The sequence below is a fragment of the Myripristis murdjan genome, chromosome 16, assembly GCF_902150065.1.
Source record: "Myripristis murdjan chromosome 16, fMyrMur1.1, whole genome shotgun sequence".
NCBI classification, from domain to species: domain Eukaryota; kingdom Metazoa; phylum Chordata; class Actinopteri; order Holocentriformes; family Holocentridae; genus Myripristis; species Myripristis murdjan.
In genome coordinates this window covers 6214159-6235719 of record NC_043995.1, presented here as the reverse complement: position 1 = coordinate 6235719, position 21561 = coordinate 6214159, and the positions used below count along the sequence as shown (strand labels likewise).

At 42.4% G+C, this 21561-nt stretch overlaps 3 protein-coding genes across 7 annotated transcripts; all 3 read left to right on the top strand.

Annotated features, from left to right (window-relative positions):
- The first annotated feature begins 492 nt into the window (after positions 1-492).
- LOC115374006 (protein FAM83A-like) lies at positions 493-6948 on the top strand. 3 transcript variants are annotated; one of them, XM_030072696.1, is made up of 6 exons: positions 493-968; positions 1971-2117; positions 3394-3518; positions 3628-3795; positions 4898-5022; positions 5353-6948. In XM_030072696.1, exons 1-6 carry the CDS (start codon positions 677-679, stop codon positions 6821-6823), a joined length of 2328 nt encoding a protein of 775 aa, XP_029928556.1. In that variant the 5' UTR covers positions 493-676; the 3' UTR covers positions 6824-6948. The 3 variants fall into 3 exon arrangements, with proteins under 3 accessions (XP_029928556.1, XP_029928557.1, XP_029928555.1); XM_030072697.1 differs by having other exon boundaries at positions 1968-2078; XM_030072695.1 differs by having other exon boundaries at positions 1968-2117.
- LOC115374009 (E3 ubiquitin-protein ligase TRIM21-like) lies at positions 4282-10867 on the top strand. Its single transcript, XM_030072703.1, has 2 exons — positions 4282-4286; positions 9447-10867. Exon 2 carries the CDS (start codon positions 9453-9455, stop codon positions 10665-10667), a length of 1215 nt encoding a protein of 404 aa, XP_029928563.1. The 5' UTR covers positions 4282-4286; positions 9447-9452; the 3' UTR covers positions 10668-10867.
- Positions 8983-20272, top strand: LOC115374008 (E3 ubiquitin-protein ligase TRIM21-like). 3 transcript variants are annotated; one of them, XM_030072701.1, is made up of 2 exons: positions 8983-9324; positions 18016-20272. In XM_030072701.1, the coding sequence occupies exons 1-2, from the start codon at positions 8994-8996 to the stop codon at positions 19356-19358; spliced, it is 1674 nt and encodes a 557-aa protein (XP_029928561.1). In that variant the 5' UTR covers positions 8983-8993; the 3' UTR covers positions 19359-20272. The 3 variants fall into 3 exon arrangements, with proteins under 3 accessions (XP_029928561.1, XP_029928560.1, XP_029928559.1); XM_030072700.1 differs by lacking the exon at positions 8983-9324 and adding an exon at positions 12905-12949 and having other exon boundaries at positions 17683-20272; XM_030072699.1 differs by lacking the exon at positions 8983-9324 and adding an exon at positions 16857-16913 and having other exon boundaries at positions 17683-20272.
- The last annotated feature ends 1289 nt before the right edge of the window (positions 20273-21561 follow it).

Sequence of the window (21561 nt, the reverse complement as noted above, 5' to 3'; positions counted from 1 at the left end):
CCTGACCTGAACCCGATAGAACACCTTTGGGATGAATTAGAGCGGAGACTGAGAGCCAGGCCTTCTCGACCAACATCAGTGTGTGACCTCACCAATGCGCTTTTGGAAGAATGGTCAAAAATTCCTATAAACACTCTCCTCAACCTTGTGGACAGTCTTCCCAGAAGAGTTGAAGCTGTAATAGCTGCAAAAGGTGGACCGACATCATATTGAACTCTATGGGTTAGGAATGGGATGGCACTTCAGTTCATAGTATGAGTAAAGGCAGGTGAGCGAATACTTTTGGTAATATAGTGTATGCTCTAACTCTTGAGGCATTTTGTATTTCATGCAGGCTCTGAGGATTGTGCACATCTGAAACGTCAGACTGTGGTTCAGCTATTTTTATTTATAGCAACAGCCTGGGAGAGTAATTTGGGAGGGGCCGAGGCAGGATCGAGAGACACTTGATGTCAAATTATAAAAGGTTGCGTCTCAGACTGGAATCTGAACTTCACCTGGACTCAAGGTTAAGAAACTTGACAACAATGGGACTCAAACACGAGGGATTTCAATTTGGGGTAACCCTGATCATCATTTCTCAGATTTTCTAATCTTAACCGATTTTACCTTGTAAAAGAAAAAAAAAAAAAAAAACAATTTCAGTAAATAGGACTTGTAGTTCAAGCAGACGTCGATGGATGCCGACGGCCTCTCTGTGCTGTGGTATATGAGGTCAAAGCCCGTGGGGAAGGTGAGGCGACGGGTTCCAGACCTCCGTGTCCCCTCTGCCTGGTACTGCGACCCATTAGCCTGCAAACCCAAACTGGACCTGAGCCACAACGAGGGCGCACGGCTGGCAGCAGACGCCCTGCTCAGCCGAGGGTTAGTGGGATACCGCGAGGTGTTGAACGCAGAGGGAGAAGTGGACTTTCTGTCCGAGCCGGAGAAGAAATACATCCTGGCACATGGGAGACATGGAAACACAGGTTGGATGTTTGTTGTTTACTATATCACAGCTAGTATCAATGAAATGAGTGTGTCAGGTCCAGCCACTAAAAATGACACACACTTTTAAATATAAAGGCTGATGGGTATCTACTGGGCTACTAACCTGTCAGGTATCAGTAAGGACCTGGAATAAGACTTTCACAACATAACATACTACATGTTTATGTATTTTTGCTCTCTGTTTTCTTTCATTTTCTTGGTGCTTTTGCACACACACACGGATTATGGATTATGATATGGATTATCTATATATTGTGGGTGTGCATTAACTGAGTAATTGTGAAGGGGTGGGTACATAAGTTATACCTCTTCTCACTCCTTTTCGAATATGCACTCTTTATGTTTTCTTAAACTCTTTCACTTTTCTGTTATTTCATATTCGAAATAAAAATGCTCAATCCCTAACATACCCAGTGACTAAACATTTGACCTTATTAGTGTTGCTCAGATTTCCACCATATTTTGTGGAAAGGTTGGTTACTGGCCAAGGAAGAAGTGCTTAACTTTTCACCCCCCTTGGCCAAAAGTGGGTGTGGTAGTTGGTGTGGCATATCATGAAAATGCTCATAACTTCTCAACACATTCATGCATCATCCCAAAACGTTGAGCAGGTTTGTCTCTGACATAGAAGACAGAAGACACGATTAACTTTTTAACTATTCCGTCAAAAGGGGGTGTGGCAGTGGGCGTGACCGGCCATGAAAAGTCATATCATTTCTCAATGGAATGGATGGATTTGACACATGGCCATGTGCATTCCTGCCTGTGCTCTTTATTTTAGATTCTGAACCACAGGCATTGGTGCTACTGATATCATTCATTCATTTATATTTTCTTTTTCTATTATTTAATGAACAAAAAACTCTTTGTACTCTTATTATTACTTTTTTATGTGTGATATATGATCATCATTGCTGTTGTTGCTATTATTGATATTTATCACCATTTATACATGGTTGTCTGCTTTATTCGTACAGCAGATGCTGGTACAGATGATGATGATGACGATGAAGACAGGTTGTCTGCTGACTCGCAGTCCTCCACACGATGCCCTGCAGTGTCCACAGATAGCGATACCCCAGTGCCAGGTTTGGACAATGGCCCAAATGGCAGTAGGGGAGAGTGGGGTAAATAGTGCCAATTTTTACTTAAAGTGCCTTGAAAGCGAGGGGATTACAGTAATGTCTCCAACTAAAATATGCACATATAGTTTAAGATGTTGTGCATCCCTGGGAACAATCACTTTGGATCTTATATAAACTGTTTGAGAAATATAGCTTTCGAAAAAAAAGTGGTTTTGTGGCACAACTTGCCCCCAGTGCAGGGTAAATTGTGCCATTAGAGAGAATACACTGGGGTAAATTGTGCCATTGATAACTGAAGTAAAACAGATAATTTTAATCTTACAAATGATAATGCTATATAAAAGCAAAACAAATTCAATACAAAAGTATTTATTTAACATTTATTTATTATTTTAACAAGATCACAGGCCACTTTTCTATAACGAGGCCTAGAGCCACATGAACACATACCCAGAACAAAATAAAAATTCCAAAATGAGCACCTGCAAATCATCTTCATCTGAATCTGAATAGTTTTAGTGATCAAAGGTAAGAAGACAATGGACAATAACAATAAAATACAATAAAGTAATATATAGTATATAATCACATGTTGTGCCACTGGCACAACTTACCCCAGGCCCTTTGGCACAAATTACCCCAAGCCCACCATTTTGAAAAAAATGCATCCCCCAGCTGTTTTGAGCTAACATCATGGTAACTGTATAGACTCATGGTGTAGCTTACTAAAGTACTAAAACCTGTGTGAACTGTTTTCAAAGTTTTCTATATTTGTTCAAACACAGCAATAAAAAAACCTTCATCATGGAAATTTTACTTTGGAGGGCAAAAAAATGTTTTTTGAACTGAAATGTGCTTTCCTCTCAAGCCATGTGTCTCCCTTCTTTGCAGGATGAGAGAAATGGATGCCTCTTCAAAAATATGTGGTCACATGACCAACTTCTTCTATAGTTTTCTAGATAACAGGGGTTGCACTACTTGCCCCTTGGCACAAATTACCCCACTCTCCCCTATAGAAGTACACCTGGGCATGTTAGTAGTATAACCAAGCGCTCACAGTGTCTTTTCAGTGCAATTATTCAAAATGTATCCACGGGTAAAGTTGGGGTGAAGTGTGAGGTCACCAAGCGTACAAAAAAATACAAGACATTTAAAATGGCCAGAGAAATGGCAATTTAAGTTGTTTGGAGTCGTTTGGAAGATCCTATAGTTGTATATTAATCTGACTTTGTAGTTGCAAAATTAAAAACACTGTTGAGCACATATAAGTGCTGTCTATAAGTCCTCTCTACTCTCATCTGCTGTGTTGTTTTCACAGTTCCTGATGTGGAGAGCAGCGATCCTGCAGTCGGTCAGCCCAGTGCAGAAGTTTATGTCCAGTCTGACAGCACAGCAGCCTGCATCAAAGACCTGGTCCGAGAGTTTATCAGAAAGGCTTCAACGGTACGCTGGGAGGAGCTCTGATAGCGCATGTACATGTGCGCAAATCAAATATTACAATTGATGCAGTGTGTGTGTGTGTGTGTGTGTGTGTGTGTGTGTGTGTGTACAGGTCCTGCACATTGTGATGGACACCTTCAGTGATGTGGAGCTGCTGTGTGATGTTCTGGAGGCGAGCAGGAAGAGGAATGTGACTGTTTATCTGCTGTTGGACCATCTCAACCTGAACCTGTTCCTCAGCATGTGGCAGGACCTGAAACTCAACCACAAAAACTTCCCTGTGAGTTTCTCTCTCTCAGATGAAAACTGCATATTTGGGTTGTTCTAATAGCAGCTTGAACCCTCTAGCCACTCCAAAACAAAAAAAAAAAAGAAAAAAGAAAACTGCCAGTCAAATCGCAAAGGATACAACCGCAAGGTCTCCGTTTAACCCACTGAATCCCAGAAGCCCAGGGATATTAGAGCTTTTATTCTGAAAGGTTTTATTTCACTATCAGAACAAAATTCACTTCCTTTTTATTTTTCAATTTTGGAGGAAATTATTTTGCAGATGTATTGCAGTTTGGTGGTAATTTTCTTGTTATGTAATTTTAAAAGCACAACCATAGTCATTGCAAATGCCCTATGTTATATATTATATTTTTAAACAAAATTTTGATCATTTCCAGTATTTTTGTATTAATTTTTTTTTTTATTATTATTTTTTTTTTTACTTTTTTCCTAATTTTCTGGTTATTATGAATTGTTTGCTAATGATTAGACAATTTTGTAGTCTTACTTTGTAATTTAAGAGGCTTAAAAAGTAAAGACGTTACTGCTAGTGTAGCCAGTGCATGTTTAAAATGGTAATTACAGCAGGACAAATGACTGGCATATATACATTTTCAAAGGAAAGAAATCAATAATGGCTCATTTTCTCCAGTGGCCCTTGGCCCTCTTTTAATTATCCCTGGTGTAGGGTAACGTCTCCTAAAGCATGGTTTACGATCCACATCTCAACATACACAAAGTACCTCAAAGGTTTTAATTTGCCTGTGCATTAAGGAGCAATGCAGAGGCTCATTTTCATTTATAAAATTGAATAACTTTTACTATTTATTTTCAAATTTTTAAATCTTGTTCCTCTGTATATTTCTGATTTCCTTGCCAGTGTTGTATATCTAGATCCCTTATAACCATCGATCAGAATCTACTATCTGTTGTGTGTTTCAAACGGTGACAAAGCCTTCACTGTAGCTGTCTCTAAGTAATGGAATGGTTTTCATTATGGTCTTAAAACAGCTGAATCCTTTGAGATTTTTAAGACTCATTAAAAAAAAAAAAAAACTATACTTTTCAGCTTTTGATACTGTCTGACTGTGTCCATCTGTCTCTGTGTGTAGAAACTATCAATACACAGTGTGGAGGGGCAGACCTACTGCGCCAAGACAGGCAGGAAGCTGAGCGGACAGGTCACTGAGAATTTTATCATCAGTGACTGGACTGAAGTGCTGACTGGCTCATACAGGTGGGTACCAACACACAAATACATGCACATGCAAACATCCTCATGCATAAAATGTGTGCACCTAAACACATCAGTGCATGCCCCCTTACACAAAGTGGGCTGGCAAAACGTACATGTCACTGTAAATGGACATTGTGTGAGGGTGTGTATTCAATGAGTATAATTGATTTACAAATGCATTTCTGTTATATATTTTAATGTCTAAACTATGTTCACTTCCCCTCTGTCTGTTTTCAGTTGTTCAGCTCCACCACAGCTGTCAATAGCACTCTAATCTCTTTGTGTGTGTGTGTGTGTGTGTGTGTGTGTATCTGTGTCTCTGTATGTCAGTTTCTCCTGGCTGTCCTGGCAGGTCCACCGAAGTCTTGCTGTTTTGCTCAAGGGCAGCTTGGTCACGCCCTTCCATCAGGAATTCAAGAGGCTCTACAGCAGCTCCAAACTAGTCACTAACTTTTCCCCTGTGCCTCACAATCACCCTCCTACATCCTACAGCACCTGTACTGCTATTTCAAGACCAAGCCAGACCACAACAATTTGTGAAAGGACTTGGACTGAAAAAAGAAAGCCTGGAGATGCCCAAAACATTCAGGCAGAAGCAAAAATGCCTGCAGATGTCCAGTGTGCTGTTCCTGGATCATCCAAACTCCAAAGCACAGAACCCAGGCCTTTGTATAAGACACAAACACATGAACAATCTCTTATTCAAACCCACATCCAGACAGAGATGCACCCAAAGCCTCTGGTTCAAGCCCAGTTCCCTCCTGGTATACCTGGGGTTTCTACTTTAAGAATACTGCAGAATGTATCTATGGAAAACCCAAGGCACACTGTTGGTGGTTCATCCATCCAGCAGAAGCAAACAAATCCAGCACCTCTTCAGCAGAACCAAAAAGCTCAGCCAAAACCTCTCCTTCAGGTTCAAAACCAGACACAAACTCACTCAAAACCTGTGGCTCACACTCCAGTCCCGTATCTTCAGAGTCAACCTGCTGGCCTTACTACCACAGCTGAAAGGACAGTCAAAGTTCAAGAGCCAAACACCCCACCTGCTGCTCCCGCTGGCCTGACTACGCTCCACAAACCTGAACAGAGCAAGATACGGGGCCTTTATTCTCAAGCCACTCAGCATAACAAAGCTACCCTAGGCCTCTTCCCTCAAGAGAGCAGTAGAAACAGCAGACTGGCAAAGGGAAGTGAGATTGCTGAAGGACAACAGAATTATCCACGAACCTTCATTCCAAACAGGGACTCTCTATTGGATAAATCCCAAGTGCTATCCTGTCCCACCACACCACATAAACAAGCACAGGGAGGGCCTCCATGCACCTTTACCCATCTAAGAGGCCACACCTCTGGGCTAGAAATCCAGATGGGAGCAAAGAGGCAAATTCAACCCCAGAAACACTTCCACTCCCCGCTCCAGTCACATGTAAAAGTGGACCCCTCGGATTCAAAGTCAATGGGAACTAATCTAAAGTCTCAGCTTCAGACAGATCCCAAGTGGTTCTCGCCAGGTGTGGGGACCAAGCCACATCCACAGTCCCACTCACCCCATACATTTACACCCCCCACAAGGCTGAACTGGATCTCCCAGAGACATGCTGCAAGACCCACACCGGTGGTCCGGCAGAGGTCCTTTTCCAGTGCCTACGGGACAGGCCAGACGATGGGAGGACAGCTTGGCTGGAGGCCGCTTCAGAGTAGCGTGATGACATCACTGGGTCGGAGCAAGAGCCTGAATGACAGAAACTCAGCTCTCTTTAAGGGATCGAGCCATAACCCCAACATATCCAAGACATAAAATAAACATGTATGCTACTGTCTTTGCAAAATAAGGCAACATATTTAATCATAAAGGAGAAAGTACTTGATTCTACATATTTAATCATAAATGAGAAAGTAATTGATTCTACACTGATTCTACAAATTCACACTCTTTTCTTACCTTGTATGAACTGTATGTTTCAATACATGTGTAATTATGATTTGTCATGTGAATAAAGGTTGGTATCAAATTAATGCATATTGTCTCAATCTCAATGCAATCATCTGCACTAAAACACAATTAATGCATAATGCAGAAACCAAGGGAAAGACATCCCAAGGAGTCACTATGAATGTCTTCAGCCACACTGGTGATCATAGGTATTTTTAATTCACATTCAAAAAGGGGCTTGACATTTAATTCAGCCAAAGAAACAGCTCCAAGGGAATGTGTGTACAAATGACAACAACTTGAGCATAAGGGAAAAATTGAAAGTAGATGGATTTATTGAATATCAGTGAAGTTATGATTTGTTGTTAGTTTGGAGGGGAGTTTGTTCCTTGAAGAAGTTTCCTCAACCTTCGTCCTCATTAGTGGAGCAACAGTAGCAGCAAAGGACCTTGAAAAGCCTTCCAAAGAAAGACCTGACACACCCCTGTTGAGATCTGAGTATCTGAGTCCTAATATTAACTCACTTATCAAAGGTTTGTGTTGGACTGCCAAACAGGGCTCATGAATCTATCGTGAAAGTTCATCTTCTTAAGTATTCCCAGTAATTACTGCATAATTCTTTGTTTCTTAACATTTCAAATCTGTTATTATGGCTTCAATAATTCATTCAAGTTAAGAAATCTACCATCCTTTCGGAAGTGGCACTACAGTTATTTTGTTCCTCAGCACCGTAAATATTGTCTATCCCTGACATATGAATTTATTAGTGAGCAATTTTCTGTGCAACTTAAATCCAGCGAAAGGGTGTATCAACTGAATCCAGTTGAAGTTTTCCTGCTTGGGTGTGGATGTTGTCTCTGCTGTCCATGTACTCAAGTCTCAGCTTGTAATCGCTCCCATCCTGATACTCCTCCTATCAGTCACGTGTTTGTACAACTCAAGAACATGGCATCCCTCCTTCAAGAGGCTGAACATTCAGATGCAGACAGACTTTACCTCTGAACTCTCTCACCACAGTTGAAGTTCCACAGATTCTGCTGGGAAAGTGTCAGACAGGCCAACATTTCTGTCACAACAACATCCTGAGTCAAGTCATTTCAATCTGATGCAGTCTGACTGGTTTGGCTCACCTCACAAAGGGTTAACTGGAGTGGGAGGGCACCTCAGTTTGATATCAGGAAAATGAAACTGAAAGTTACTTACCTCTAGAGGAATCTCTCGGCGAAAAGGCTGTTTAGTTTCTTGGTTTTTCACACAAAGAAAGCAGAGACAGCATCACAGGTGAGGTTGAACTCCATTTTTATCTTCATGTCGTCACTTTGTGTTGGAAATTCATAAATCTACCAACATGTCAACGTGAGACAGTCTGTTTTGCTGTGTCATGATTTGGCTCATAAATGTATTTATTTTTAACGATATATAGGATAATTTCTACATTGTGTGTAAACTATTGTTACTTAGTAGAGGTTGCAATAACATTGATATTTCAGTCTCTGTAATTGATACAGTTTGTCCAGACTTGGAGAAGTCATGTTACACTCCAAATCCCAATCAAGAACAAACAAATGTAATGTAATCTGGTAACTTCTCATTACTTTTTGATTCATTTGCCGGTTAATAATAAACTTTACAAAGTTGATTTCAACAGCAGCAAGTGTGTTTGGGATCGTGTTACCATCATCAACATCCATGATGTCAGACGGTGTGAACTCCTGTTGGTATTTTTCATCTCAGAGTTACTTTGTTCTTTTCTCTCACAGCAGCTTTGTAGGAATGAAGAGTTTTCAGTGAATCATCATCACCAGTTTGGATTCAGATTTCTGCAACATGACTTACCTTTACTTAATGTGTTTGGTTGTTTATAATCAACCAAACACAGTTATTGTTTTACAGTTATTTATTGAAAGTGTGAGGATTGGAAAAGGCACTGAACTTTATGACCCATGTCACTGAAACACCTCCTCCTCTCCTCCTCCTCTCTCCTCTCCTCTCTCCTCCTCTCTTCTCCTCCTCTCTCCTCTCCTCTCCAGTAGAAATGGCCTCAGCCTGCAGTCTCCTGTCTGAAGAGCAGTTCCTGTGCTCCATCTGTCTGGATGTTTTCACTGAGCCTGTCTCTACTCCATGTGGACACAACTTCTGTAAAGCCTGTATCACCAAATGTTGGGACAACAATGGCAAGTGTGAATGTCCAATGTGCAAAAAGACATTTGTGAACAGGCCAGATCTCTTTGTCAATACTTTTATCTCTGAAATGGCGGCTCAGTTCAGGAAGTCTGTTGATGTTAAAGCTGCAAGTTCCAGCATTCAGCAGCAGAAACCTGTCAAACCAGTGGAGGTGCCCTGTGACTTCTGTCCTGGCACTAAACGTAAGGCATTGAAGTCCTGCCTGCTGTGTTTGACCTCTTATTGTGAGACTCACCTGGAGCCTCATCAGAGAGTCGCAGCCCTGAAGAGACACAAGCTGATCGATCCTGTGGAGAACCTGGAGGACAGGATGTGTAAGAAACATGACAAGATGTTAGAGCTCTTCTGCAGGACCGACCAACTGTGTGTTTGTCTGATGTGTACAGAGCACAAGACTCATGATACAGTTCCTTTAGAGGAAGAGTATGAAGAGAGGAAGGCTCAGCTGGAGAGGAAAAAGTCAGAAGTACAGAAGATGATACAAGAACGACAGGAGAAGGTTGAGGAGATGAAAGCATCAGTGCAGCTCAACAAGAAGGACACAGATGAAGAGCTAGCTAAAACTGCTGAGGTCTTCACTGCTCTGGTGGCCTCCATCCAGAGACAGCAGGCTGAGCTGATGGAGGTGATTGAAGAGAGGCAGAGAGCAGCACAGAAACAGGCTGAGGGCTTCATCAAAGAGCTGGAGGAGGAAATCACTGAGCTCCAGAGGACAAGCTCTGAGCTGGAGCGTCTCTCCCTCACTGAAGACCAGCTCCAGCTCCTCCAGAGCTTCCCATCTGTCTCCTCCTCTCCACGCACCAAGAACTGGTCTGGCATCAGTGTCCGCACATATCTGTGTGTGGAGACAGTGAGGACAGCTGTGCTTCAGCTGGAGGAGACAACCACTAAAGAGATGAAGACTCTGCTTCAACACATAGAGAAGACTAAAGAAGATCTGCAGAAGCTGCCAGAAGACTTTAGGCTGAGGAGGATCCAGCAGCTGTATGCCGTGGATGTGACCCTCGACCCAAACACAGCAAACCTTTACCTCGTCCTGTTTGAGGACGGGAAACAAGTGAGATGTGGAAACACACGCCAGGATCTTCCCGACAACCCAGAGAGGTTTGATCACTGTATCTGTGTCCTGGGAAGAGAAGGTTTCTCTTCAGGGAGATTCTACTTTGAGGTTCAGGTGAAAGGAGATGAGTGGGATGTTGGAGTGGTCAGAGAGTCCATCAACAGGAAGGGAGATATTTATTACTGTCCAAGTGATGGATCCTGGGTCATATGGCTGAGAGATGGAAATAACTACGAGGCACTAGATGAGCCCAGAGTTCCTCTCTCCCTGAGCCAGAAGCCTGAGAAGGTCGGGGTGTTTGTAGATTATGAGGAGGGACTGGTGTCTTTCTATGATGTGGAGGCCGAGACTCTGATCTACTCTTTCACTGGCTGCTCCTTCACTGAGCAGATCTATCCTTTCTTCAGCCCCAGCTTGTATGAAGCTGCACCTCTGATCATCTCTCCTGTCAAACACACTCAGTGAGGTCAGCTGGAATCAGAAATTTTTTCTTTGTAGATTTTCACATGAATATTTGGGAAGTGGTTGAGTAAATCTGGACAGATGGATGGAGGGATGTAAAGAGCAATTAATAATAAGAGTAAAGGAAAAGCTGAAGTGAGGGTTGGATTTAAAATAGGAAAATTTGGCGAGGACTGAAAGTGAGAAAGAGAGTTGGGAAAAGAAGAGAGCAGAGGGGAGACACCAGGGAGTGGAGGGAGAGTCTAAAAGACATGTCAGAAACGTCCCCACCCACAGACAGTTGTTGGAAGTCTGTCTGTCCTCTGCAGCTTGTTGAAGGGTTAGGGTTAGTGAGTCCATCACTGGGATTATGTCTATCCGTTACTCTAATACTTATTCTGTGTGTGTCCATCTTACCTCTAATGGCTGAGAAGGAGTGCAGTCAAAACAAGAACTCTGACACCTCCAACACCACAAACATCACAACTGGTTTGTTCAGTGTCAGATCAGTCCAGTCTGATCTGAAGAAGCTGCTGGTGGTGTACCTGTGGTGACTGTATCTCAGTCATGTTCTGTCTTATTTTCTCTTCAAACAGTCTATTTCATGCACAGGCCTCCAATTTCTGCTGAGTTGTAAATATTGTTAGCATTTCTGTTTTGTTGTCCAATGTGTGTTTCATGTGTCTTCTTTTCAGTGCTGACACAAGTTTAGTGATGCTTTCATGTTGCTGTTTATCTCTTAACAAATCTGTTAACTCTGCTTTCCTAGGTTCAGGATCATTAATTACAACTAGAAAAAAAAAAAAAAACATTATCCAAAGCCACTTGCTGATTCAGAGATAATATTTATATTGAGATAAAGGGCTGAACTTGAGTAAAACCATTTATATTTCAGTTTTATGATATTTAAAGAATAAATCATTCACAGTTCCAAAGAACAATGTTTCTTTGGTTTTATTTCAGAGAAATGACACCACCCCTATCTGAATTTATAACTAATGAAGAAAAATCATAAATGGACAAAATCCATGTTTTGGAAGAACTGAATGATCAGATATTGTAGGCTGTTGCTAAAAAGGAGTCAAACAATAAAATGCTTGTAGGAAACATCCTTCTTTAGTGTTGCAGAGTGACACTGCAGCTCTAAGCGCTGTAGAGATGCACACAGTGCAGTGCAGATGTGGTTGAGGGCTGCTGGGAGTTTGAAACATGTGCATGTGACCCCCTCATGTGGGTTTGGGTAGGGTCAGAGTCCCAGCCTCCATCATAGTCATAGAAGGACATGAGTCCCTCCTCATACGTGCAAACTGTTGAAGTTCAATAGATTCAGCTATGAGCCTCAGAAAGGGCAACATTTCTTACAAAACAACATCCTGAATCAAGTCATTAAAATTTGAAGTCTTACTTGTTTGACTCAGCTCACAAAGGGTTAACAGAGATGTTGGTTATCAGTGTGAAATGGCTCAAAAAAGCACGAGTGTCAAAGTCAAGCTGCCAAAACACAGAATAAAATGACTGATTATGACATATGGAATAATTTGTCCTTTCTATGTTTTTCCCCAGTTGTTAGGACAATCAAGAATATTTGTCATATTTCTATTTTAATTTATTAAATTGTTCTGTAAATGTCCAGTACGTCACTGTACACTGCAAAGAAGTACACAGTGTTTAAAGACAACTTTCTTCAGTTGCTCAGAGCATGCCCGACCTGCACACACACATGTACACTGGAGAAATATGATGTTGGATCTCTCCTGTCAGTTACCTTGGTAAGTAAATCATGTAATCACAAACGGTCCTACTAAATGATAACTCAGTTTACCGTTTATCAATACTTACACATTATTTCTTTATGCCTTAGACATGACACCACTGCCTTCCCAGATCCCAGTGGAAAAGCCAACCATATATTGGGACCATCCCAACTGGGAGCCTAGCAGCAGTGGCTGCTAGGCGTCATTTATTCAAGTCCACAAGGTAAACTGAGGTGTACGGGTCAGTTTATACTTAAACATTAAAATGCTGCTCCAGCTATGCTGTTGGTGTCTGTGGCTTCTGCATGGCCCTATGACGTAGCCCGCTGCACAGCTCCACCTTGTTTAGTGGTTGATTTTCACTGAGTGAAGACAGTATGGTGCTGGTTATCATCTCTCTTCAACCAACTCAACACGATGGTTTTGTTTTTCTTGTTGCTCACTTAGGTTCTGTCATCACTCTGCCTCCAGTCTATTTGTCCAAGGACACACTTTCTCCCCGAAAATGCCTGCCTCCAGCCAACCATCCTGTACCAGTGGAAGAAGGAGCAGGTAAAAGTCACTGATGAGGCCAAGGAGGCAGGAAAGCCTGTTACTTTGGGAAGGAACATGAGAGCAGACTCACCAGCTTAGTTGAAGCACTTATACCACTCCTGCATTGCTATTTACTTATGGACAGACAAATGCAGTAATTATACCCCATCTGTCCCCCTCTAAAGTCTACAAGTGCTAAGTATGGGTCCTATACCATGATGACTCTTGATCACAGTGGGGTATTGGACATCCAACTTGTGATTACAGTGAAATAGTGAACTAAACAAATTGTTCTACAATTTAATGGCTTGGTATCAGTCTGGGTATTTGTGAAGTATTTACTTACAGGCCAAAATTTCCTTTTCACCCTCTTTAAACTCCTGTCAAAGAGGTTGGAAGCACCCAGTAAGGAGCGTGGGTGTTAGGAGACATCGAAGTGGACAAAAAGTGCCATTAACCACCTGAAGCACCAAAGCTTAGGAAAGGTTTGGTGACTTGATGTTGAAAGATCTTCTGCAGAAAGACGTTTCTAAGTTCAGTCCCCACTAGCAGACCTCATCTATTGAGGGATTTCACGGCCTGCTCCTGAGGTCCACCCCAAACAACGCTGTCTTCTCTTATATAGGAATGCTGTGCAGGGCAGTCACTTCATGATCTGCGTTCATTTTGTGTAAATGTTTCCAGCTCAATATCCACTAATTCTCTTTTCATTCATTAAAATTCAAAATTTCCCTCCGGATCTTTGTTTCCACACCGGATGGAATAACCTCCCTTACCTCTCTTCCCAGGAAACCCCAAGACCAACACACAAAGGTCTGATATGCTGTGTGCTGCTACTGCCTACTGAGCAGAGACAAAGTCATTTTTCATTGAAATGATTTACTAGACTTTGGATGATATGCATAAAAATGTGATTATATAACGCTGACAACAAATCAGTTCATGTGAGGAATCTGTCTGCTGGATCAGACCTCATCTGGGAGAGGTTGGAGGAAGTTTGTGGATCACCAGAAGCCATGGAAAAAGCTCTTTTCACTAAGATAGAAAACTGCTAAAGGTCATCATAAGTTTTGTGAAATAAGTGACCAACTAGCTGAGCCTGCTCCTCTCCTATTTGGCCACTGTGACGGGTGTCAGTCCCACTGTAGAGAAGCTTCCATATGGGATACAGGAAAAGTGGATGATGCAAGGGATAGATAGATAGATAGATAGATAGATAGATAGATCGATAGATCGATCGATCGATCGATCGATAGATAGAATTTAATTAACCAGATTTTTATGCTTAAAAGATATCCAAGCTGGAGATGTACCGAAAAAGACAACAACAAGAACGATACTCCCAGGCTGCAACCCCAGAGTCCATCACGGGGGCAAAACGACGACTTACTGGCAGAGCTTCCCGTGGAGACACAACCTGTACAGGAAGGTGTAATCCTGATGGTCTCAGTTGCTGTCAACCACCAGCTCTACATATTTAAACAGCTCTTGGACAGAGTCCTGATAAGGGACAGGACAGTTAGAGGACAGACAAGATTTGGGGGTCCAAAAAAGAGGGAAAGTGAGAGGAGGGACAAGCAGGGAGACGATGAAAAAGAAAAGGGAAGGCAGAGTCAGTCGATGAGGAAGAGGAGGGAGACACAATAAATCCATGAGTGAGTGATCGGATCATTTCTGCTTTTAGGCTGCAGCCCCAACACACCATCTCTGCACAGTTCTCAAGCACGTGTGACTTTACGGTCCTGTTGGCTTGTGTTGTCACCATAGCAACTAACCGCCACCACCATTTTGTGCTCGACTCGCCCAATTATTGTGGAGGATTAAAAATGATTACAGTGATAGTGTAGGTTCTTATCCATATAGTGTTATTTATCGCTCCATATGAGTATAGATGCTCCAGATCTTGAGCCGTCAGCTCCCTCCCTGTTGTGAGAACTAACGCTTCACCAGGACTTTTTCTTCTCCAGTATGAATGAAGTGGATCTGGACCAGCAAACAGCACAATTTCACCCAGAGCTGATACCCAGAGTGATAATTTTGGTAGATTTAAAAAAAAATGTTTTGTTAATTTTCTGGTCTGTTTGGTGCTTTTATTTTATTTTATTGTTGGTAACTTTGTACTTGTATTATAATTAATAAGCTGATGTGGTTTCAGGAGAGTAGCAGGACTTACCACCACTGCTGCTGTCATGGAGGCTGATGTGGTTAGTGTGGCTGGAGCCTGGACCACAACACACAGTGGCCCTTCTTCTGTTATTCAGGGGCCTGACAGATGCAAGGAAACTGAGATGTGTGAGGAGTTATAAATATAAATAAATAAATAAAAGAGGACTGCACACACATTTACACCCAGACACAAAAACTTACTTCACTGGTGTCTCATAATAACTGATGATCGGGGTATGATCTTCTCAATAAAAGCCCGCAGATAATAACCTCAGGCCTCGTCTTGGCATGGCTGCTAAGAGGAGAGAGAGACAGAGGATGAAGGGGCTACAGGAACACACGCTGGCACACACACACGTCCTTCACACATCATACTGACATTTCAACATGACTAGCTGCAGTGCAGCAATTAGACACTAGATGTCGCCGTTGTTGCAGCTGCGTCTTTCCACAGGTGATGTGCTAACCGGCAGAACTGTGGCCTGATGATGGAAGTCCTCCTGGTTTTTCTGTGCACACTCTGCTTCACTTCTCCTTCACCTGTGGCTCTGAACTCGCCGCTCCTTTGTCGTTGCGTGTCCTGCACTGGAGCGGAGAATGAGGAAGCAGGAGAGCGAGTAGAGCTCGGCCTGACGGCAGCAGCTGCCATTGTTGCGTCACCACGTTCTGCTGACGTCACAAAGGCTGCAGCTCGTGCTGGCTCGGGGAAGTTCGGCTGCTTGTTCCGACATTCATTGTGTATCTCAAGTGATCCGTTACAGCGCATTTGCCTCACGCACTTAATATTCATATGTTTATTTTAATACACACACATATTGACTAGATTATAGAATAGACTAAAAATGACAATTGAGAAAACATGTAGAAGAATGCCACAAAACCCTCTGAGGGGTTAAAACACAGGCATTATCAGAAGTCATATACCATAATATACAATGAATGAATGAATGAATGCAATCAAACCAGCACTTGCACATGCACACTCACAGTTCACACAGACGGAAACAGCACACATAGTAGCAATATGGACACACACACAACCACAACAACAACAACAACAACAACAACAAACAAACAAACAAACAAACAAATGTAATGTAATCTGGTAACTTCTCATTACTTTTTGATTCATTTGCTGGATAATAAAGTTTACAAAGTTGATTTCAACAGCAGCAAGTGTGTTCGGGATTGTGTTGGCATCATCAACATCCATGATGTCAGACAGTGTGAACTCCTGTTGGTATTTTTCATCTCAAAGTTACTTTGTACTTTTCTCTCACAGCAGCTTTGTAGGACTGAAGAGTTTGTCTCTGCTATTAATGTACTCAAGTCTCAGCAGATGTATCAACTGAACCCAGTTGAAGTTTTCCTGCTTGGGTGTGGATGTTGTCTCTGCTGTCCATGTACTCAAGTCTCAGCTTGGAATCGCTCCCATCCTGATACTCCTCCTATCAGTCACGTGTTTGTACACCTCAAGAACATGGCATCCCTCCTTCAAGAGGCTGAACATTCAGATGCAGACAGACTTTACCTCTGAACTCTCTCACCACAGTTGAAGTTCCACAGATTCAGCTGGGAAAGTGTCAGACAGGCCAACATTTCTGTCACAACAACATCCTGAGTCAAGTCATTTCAATCTGATGCAGTCTGACTGGTTTGGCTCAGCTCACAAAGGGTTAACTGGAGTGGGAGGGCACCTCAGTTTGATTTCAGGAAAATGAAACTGAAAGTTACTTACCTCTAGAGGAATCTTTCGGCGAAAAGGCTGTTTAGTTTCTTGGTTTTTCACACAAAGAAAGCAGAGACAGCGTCACAGGTGAGGTTGAACTCCATTTTTATCTTCATGTCTTCACTTTGTGTGGGAAATTCATAAATCTACCAACATGTCAGTGTGAGACAGTCTGTTTTGCTGTGTCATGATTTGGCTCATAAATGTATTTATTTATAACGATATATAGGATAATTTCTACATTGTGTGTAAACTTTTGTTAGTAGAAGTTACAATAACATTGATATTTCAGTCTCTGTAACTGATACAGTTTGTCCAGACTTGGAGAAGTCATGTTGCACAGACTACCTGCCTGGTTACACTCCAAATCCCAATCAAGAACAAACAAATGTAATGTAATCTGGTAACTTCTCATTACTTTTTGATTAATATGCCGGTTAATAATAAACTTTACAAAGTTGATTTCAACAGCAGCAAGTGTGTTTGGGATCGTGTTACCATCATCAACATCTATGATGTCAGACGGTGTGAACTCCTGTTGGTATTTTTCATCTCAGAGTTACTTTGTTCTTTTCTCTCACAGCAGCTTTGTAGGAATGAAGAGTTTTCGGTGAATCATCATCACCAGTTTGGATTCAGATTTCTGCAACATGACTTACCTTTACTTTATGTGTTTGGTTGTTTATAATCAACCAAACACAGTTATTGTTTTACAGTTATTTATTGAAAGTGTGAGGATTGGAAAAGGCACTGAACTTTATGACCCATGTCACTGAAACACCTCCTCCTCTCCTCCTCCTCTCTCCTCTCCTCTCTCCTCCTCTCCTCTCCTCCTCTCTCCTCTCCTCTCCTGTAGAAATGGCCTCAGCCTGCAGTCTCCTGTCTGAAGAGCAGTTCCTGTGCTCTATCTGTCTGGATGTTTTCACTGAGCCTGTCTCTACTCCATGTGGACACAACTTCTGTAAAGCCTGTATCACCAAATGTTGGGACAACAATGACAAGTGTGAATGTCCAATGTGCAAAAAAACATTCGTGAACAGGCCAGATGTCTTTGTCAATACTTTGGTCTCTGAAATGGCGGCTCGGTTCAGGAAGTCTGTTGATGTTAAAGCTGCAAGTTCCAACATCCAGCAGCAGAAACCTGTCAAACCAGTGGAGGTGCCCTGTGACGTCTGCTCTTGCACTGAAGTCAAGGCCTTGAAGTCCTGCCTGGTGTGTTTGACCTCTTATTGTGAGACTCACCTGGAACCTCATCAGAGAGTTGCAGCCCTGAAGAGACACAAGCTGATCGATCCTGTGGAGAACCTGGAGGACAGGATGTGTAAGAAACATGACAAGATGTTAGAGCTCTTCTGCAGGACCGACCAACTGTGTGTTTGTGTCATGTGTACAGAGCACAAGACTCATGATACAGTTCCTTTAGAGGAAGAGTATAAAGAGATGAAGGCTCAGCTGGAGAAGAAAAAGTCAGAAGTACAGAAGATGATACAAGAACGACAGGAGAAGGTTGAGGAGATGAAAGCATCAGTGCAGCTCAACAAGAAGGACACAGATGAAGAGCTAGCTAAAACTGCTGAGGTCTTCACTGCTCTGGTGGCCTCCATCCAGAGACAGCAGGCTGAGCTGATGGAGGTGATTGAAGAGAGGCAGAGAGCAGCAGAGAAACAGGCTGAGGGCTTCATCAAAGAGCTGGAGGAGGAAATCACTGAGCTCCAGAGGACAAGCTCTGAGCTGGAGCGTCTCTCCCTCACTGAAGACCAGCTCCAGCTCCTCCAGAGCTTCCCATCCGTCTCCTCCTCTCCACGCACCAAGAACTGGTCTGGCATCAGTGTCCGCACACATCTGTGTGTGGAGACGGTGAGGAGAGCTGTGCTTCAGCTGGAGGAGACAACCACTAAAGAGATGAAGACTCTGCTTCAACACATAGAGAAGACTAAAGAAGATCTGCAGAAGCTGCCAGAAGACGTTAGGCTGAAGAGGATCCAGCAGCTGTATGCAGTGGATGTGACCCTCGACCCAAACACAGCACACCCTTACCTCGTCCTGTCTGAGGATGGGAAACATGTGAGATGTGGAAACACACGCCAGGATCTTCCCGACAACCCAGAGAGGTTTGATCACTGTATCAATGTCCTGGGAAAAGAAGGTTTCTCTTCAGGGAGATTCTACTTTGAGGTTCAGGTGAAAGGAGATGATTGGGATGTTGGAGTGGCCAGAAAGTCAATCAATAGGAAGGGAAATATCTCATACAGCCCCATGAATGGATACTGGGTCATGTGGCTGAGAGATGGAAATAACTACAAGGCACTAGATGATCCCAGAGTTCCTCTCTCCCTGAGCCAGAAGCCTGAGAAGGTCGGGGTGTTTGTAGATTATGAGGAGGGACTGGTGTCTTTCTATGATGTGGAGGCCGAGACTCTGATCTACTCTTTCTCTGGCTGCTCCTTCACTGAGCAGATCTATCCTTTCTTCTGCCCCGGCTTAAATAAAGCTGCACCTCTGATCATCACTCCTGTCAAACACACTCAGTGAGGTCAGCAGGAATCAGAAATGTTTTCTTTGTATATTTTCACATAAATATTTGGGAAGTGGTTGAGTAAATATGGACAGATGAATGGAGGGATGTAAAGAGCAATTAATAATAAGAGTAAAGGAAAAGCTGGAGAGGGTTGGATTTAAAATAGGAAAATTTGCCGAGGACTGAAAGTGACAGAGAGAGTGGGGATAAGAAGAGAACAGAGGGGAGACACCAGGGAGTGGAGGGAGAGTCTAAAAGACATGTCAGAAACGTCCCCACCCACAGACAGTTGTTGGAAGTCTGTCTGTCCTCTGCAGCTTGTTGAAGGACTGTGAGTCCATCAGTGGGATTATGTCGATCATAATCCCAGTATTATTCTGTGTGTGTCCATCTTACCTCTAATGGCTGAGAAGGAGTGCAGTCAAAACAAGAACTCTGACACCTCCAACACCACAAACATCACAACTGGTTTGTTCAGTGTCAGATCAGTCCAGTCTGATCTGAAGAAGCTGCTGGTGGTGTACCTGTGGTGACTGTATCTCAGTCATGTCCTGTCTTATTTTCTCTTCAGTCTATTTCATGCACAGGCCTCATGATTGCTTGACTACAATTTCTACTGAGCTGTAAATATTGTTAGCATTTCTGTTTTGTTGTCTCATCACGTCTTGCTGTAGACTTCATGAACACTGTTCATTTTTGTATTTGACTTTACAAACCATGTGATCCAGGTACAATGTTTTACATACTCTGATCCTCTCCTTTCATTTGGTGTGACCAGTAAAGATTCAGATGATATGGACTTGTGTGTTTCATGTGTCTTCTTTTCAGTGCTGACACAAGTTTAGTGATGCCTTCATGTTGCTGCTTATCTCAAAACAAATATCTGTTAACTCTGCTTTCCTAGGTTCAGGATCATTAATTACAACTAGAAAAAAACATTATCCAAAGCCACTTGCTGATTCAGAGATAATATTTATATTGAGATAAAGGGCTGAACTTGAGTAAAGCCATTTATATTTCAGTTTTATGATATTTAAAGAATAAATCATTCACAGTTCCAAAGAACAATGTTTCTTTGGTTTTATTTCAGAGAAATGACACCACCCCTATCTGAATTTATAACTAATGAAGAAAAATCATGAATGGACAAAATCCATGTTTTGGAAGAACTGAAGGATCAGATATTGTGGGCTGTTGCTAAAAAGGAGTCAAACAATAAAATGCTTGTAGGAAACATCCTTCTTTAGTGTTGCAGAGTGACACTGCAGCTCTAAGCGCTGTAGAGATGCACATAGTGCAGTGCAGCTGTGGCTGAGGGCTGCTGGGAGTTTGAAACATGTGCATGTGGCTCCTTCTTGTGGTGGGTTTGGGTAGGATCAGAGTCCCAGCCTCCAAATCATAGAAGGACATGAGTCCCTCCTCATATGTGCAAACTGTTGAAGTTCAATAGATTCAGCTATGAGCCTCAGAAAAGGCAACATTTCTTACAAAACAACATCCTGAATCAAGTCATTAAAATTTGAAGTCTTACTTGTTTAACTCAGCTCACAAAGGGTTAACAGAGATGTTGGATATCAGTGTGAAATGGCGCAACAAAGCACCAGTGTCAAAGTAAAGTTGCCAAAACACAGAATAAAATGACTGATTATGAAATATGGAATAATTTGTCCTTTCCATGTTTTTCCCCAGTTGTTAGGAAAATCAAGAATATTTATGTCATATTTCTATTTTAATTTATTAAATTGTTCTGTAAATGTCCAGTACGTCACTGTACACTGCAAAGAAGTACACAGTGTTTGAAGACAACTTGGTTCAGCTGCTCAGAGCATGCCCTACCTGCACACACACATGTACACTGGAGAAATATGATGTTGGATATCTCCTGTCAGTTACCCTGGTAAGTAAATCATGTAATCACTGACAGTCCTACTAAATGATAGCTCAGAGTAAAGTTTATCAATACTTACACATTTGTTCTTTATCCCTTAGACATGCCACCACTGCCTTCCCAGATCCCAGTGGAAAAGCCAACCATATATTGGGACCATCCCAGCTGGGAGCCTAGCAGCAGTGGCTTTCAACACTGCGTCATTTATTCAAGTCCACAAGGTAAACTGAGGTGTACGGGTCAGTTTATACTTAAACATTAAAATGCTGCTCCGGCTATGCTGTTGGTGTCTGTGGCTTCTGCATGGCTCTATGGCGTAGCCCGCTGCA

Bases quoted from the DNA above. Each gene is read 5' to 3' on its own strand.
- LOC115374006 (XM_030072695.1), top strand. From the start codon at position 677: ATGGATGCCGACGGCCTCTCTGTGCTGTGGTATATGAGGTCAAAGCCC. The intron at 2,118-3,393 runs GTAAATAGTGCC...TTGTTTTCACAG, and splicing joins TGGCAGTAGGGGAGAGTGGG to TTCCTGATGTGGAGAGCAGC. The intron at 3,519-3,627 runs GTACGCTGGGAG...GTGTGTGTACAG, and splicing joins TTATCAGAAAGGCTTCAACG to GTCCTGCACATTGTGATGGA.
- LOC115374008 (XM_030072701.1), top strand. From the start codon at position 8,994: ATGGCCTCAGCCTGCAGTCTCCTGTCTGAAGAGCAGTTCCTGTGCTCC. The intron at 9,325-18,015 runs GTAAGGCATTGA...CTTGCACTGAAG, and splicing joins CTTCTGTCCTGGCACTAAAC to TCAAGGCCTTGAAGTCCTGC.
- LOC115374009 (XM_030072703.1), top strand. From the start codon at position 9,453: ATGTGTAAGAAACATGACAAGATGTTAGAGCTCTTCTGCAGGACCGAC.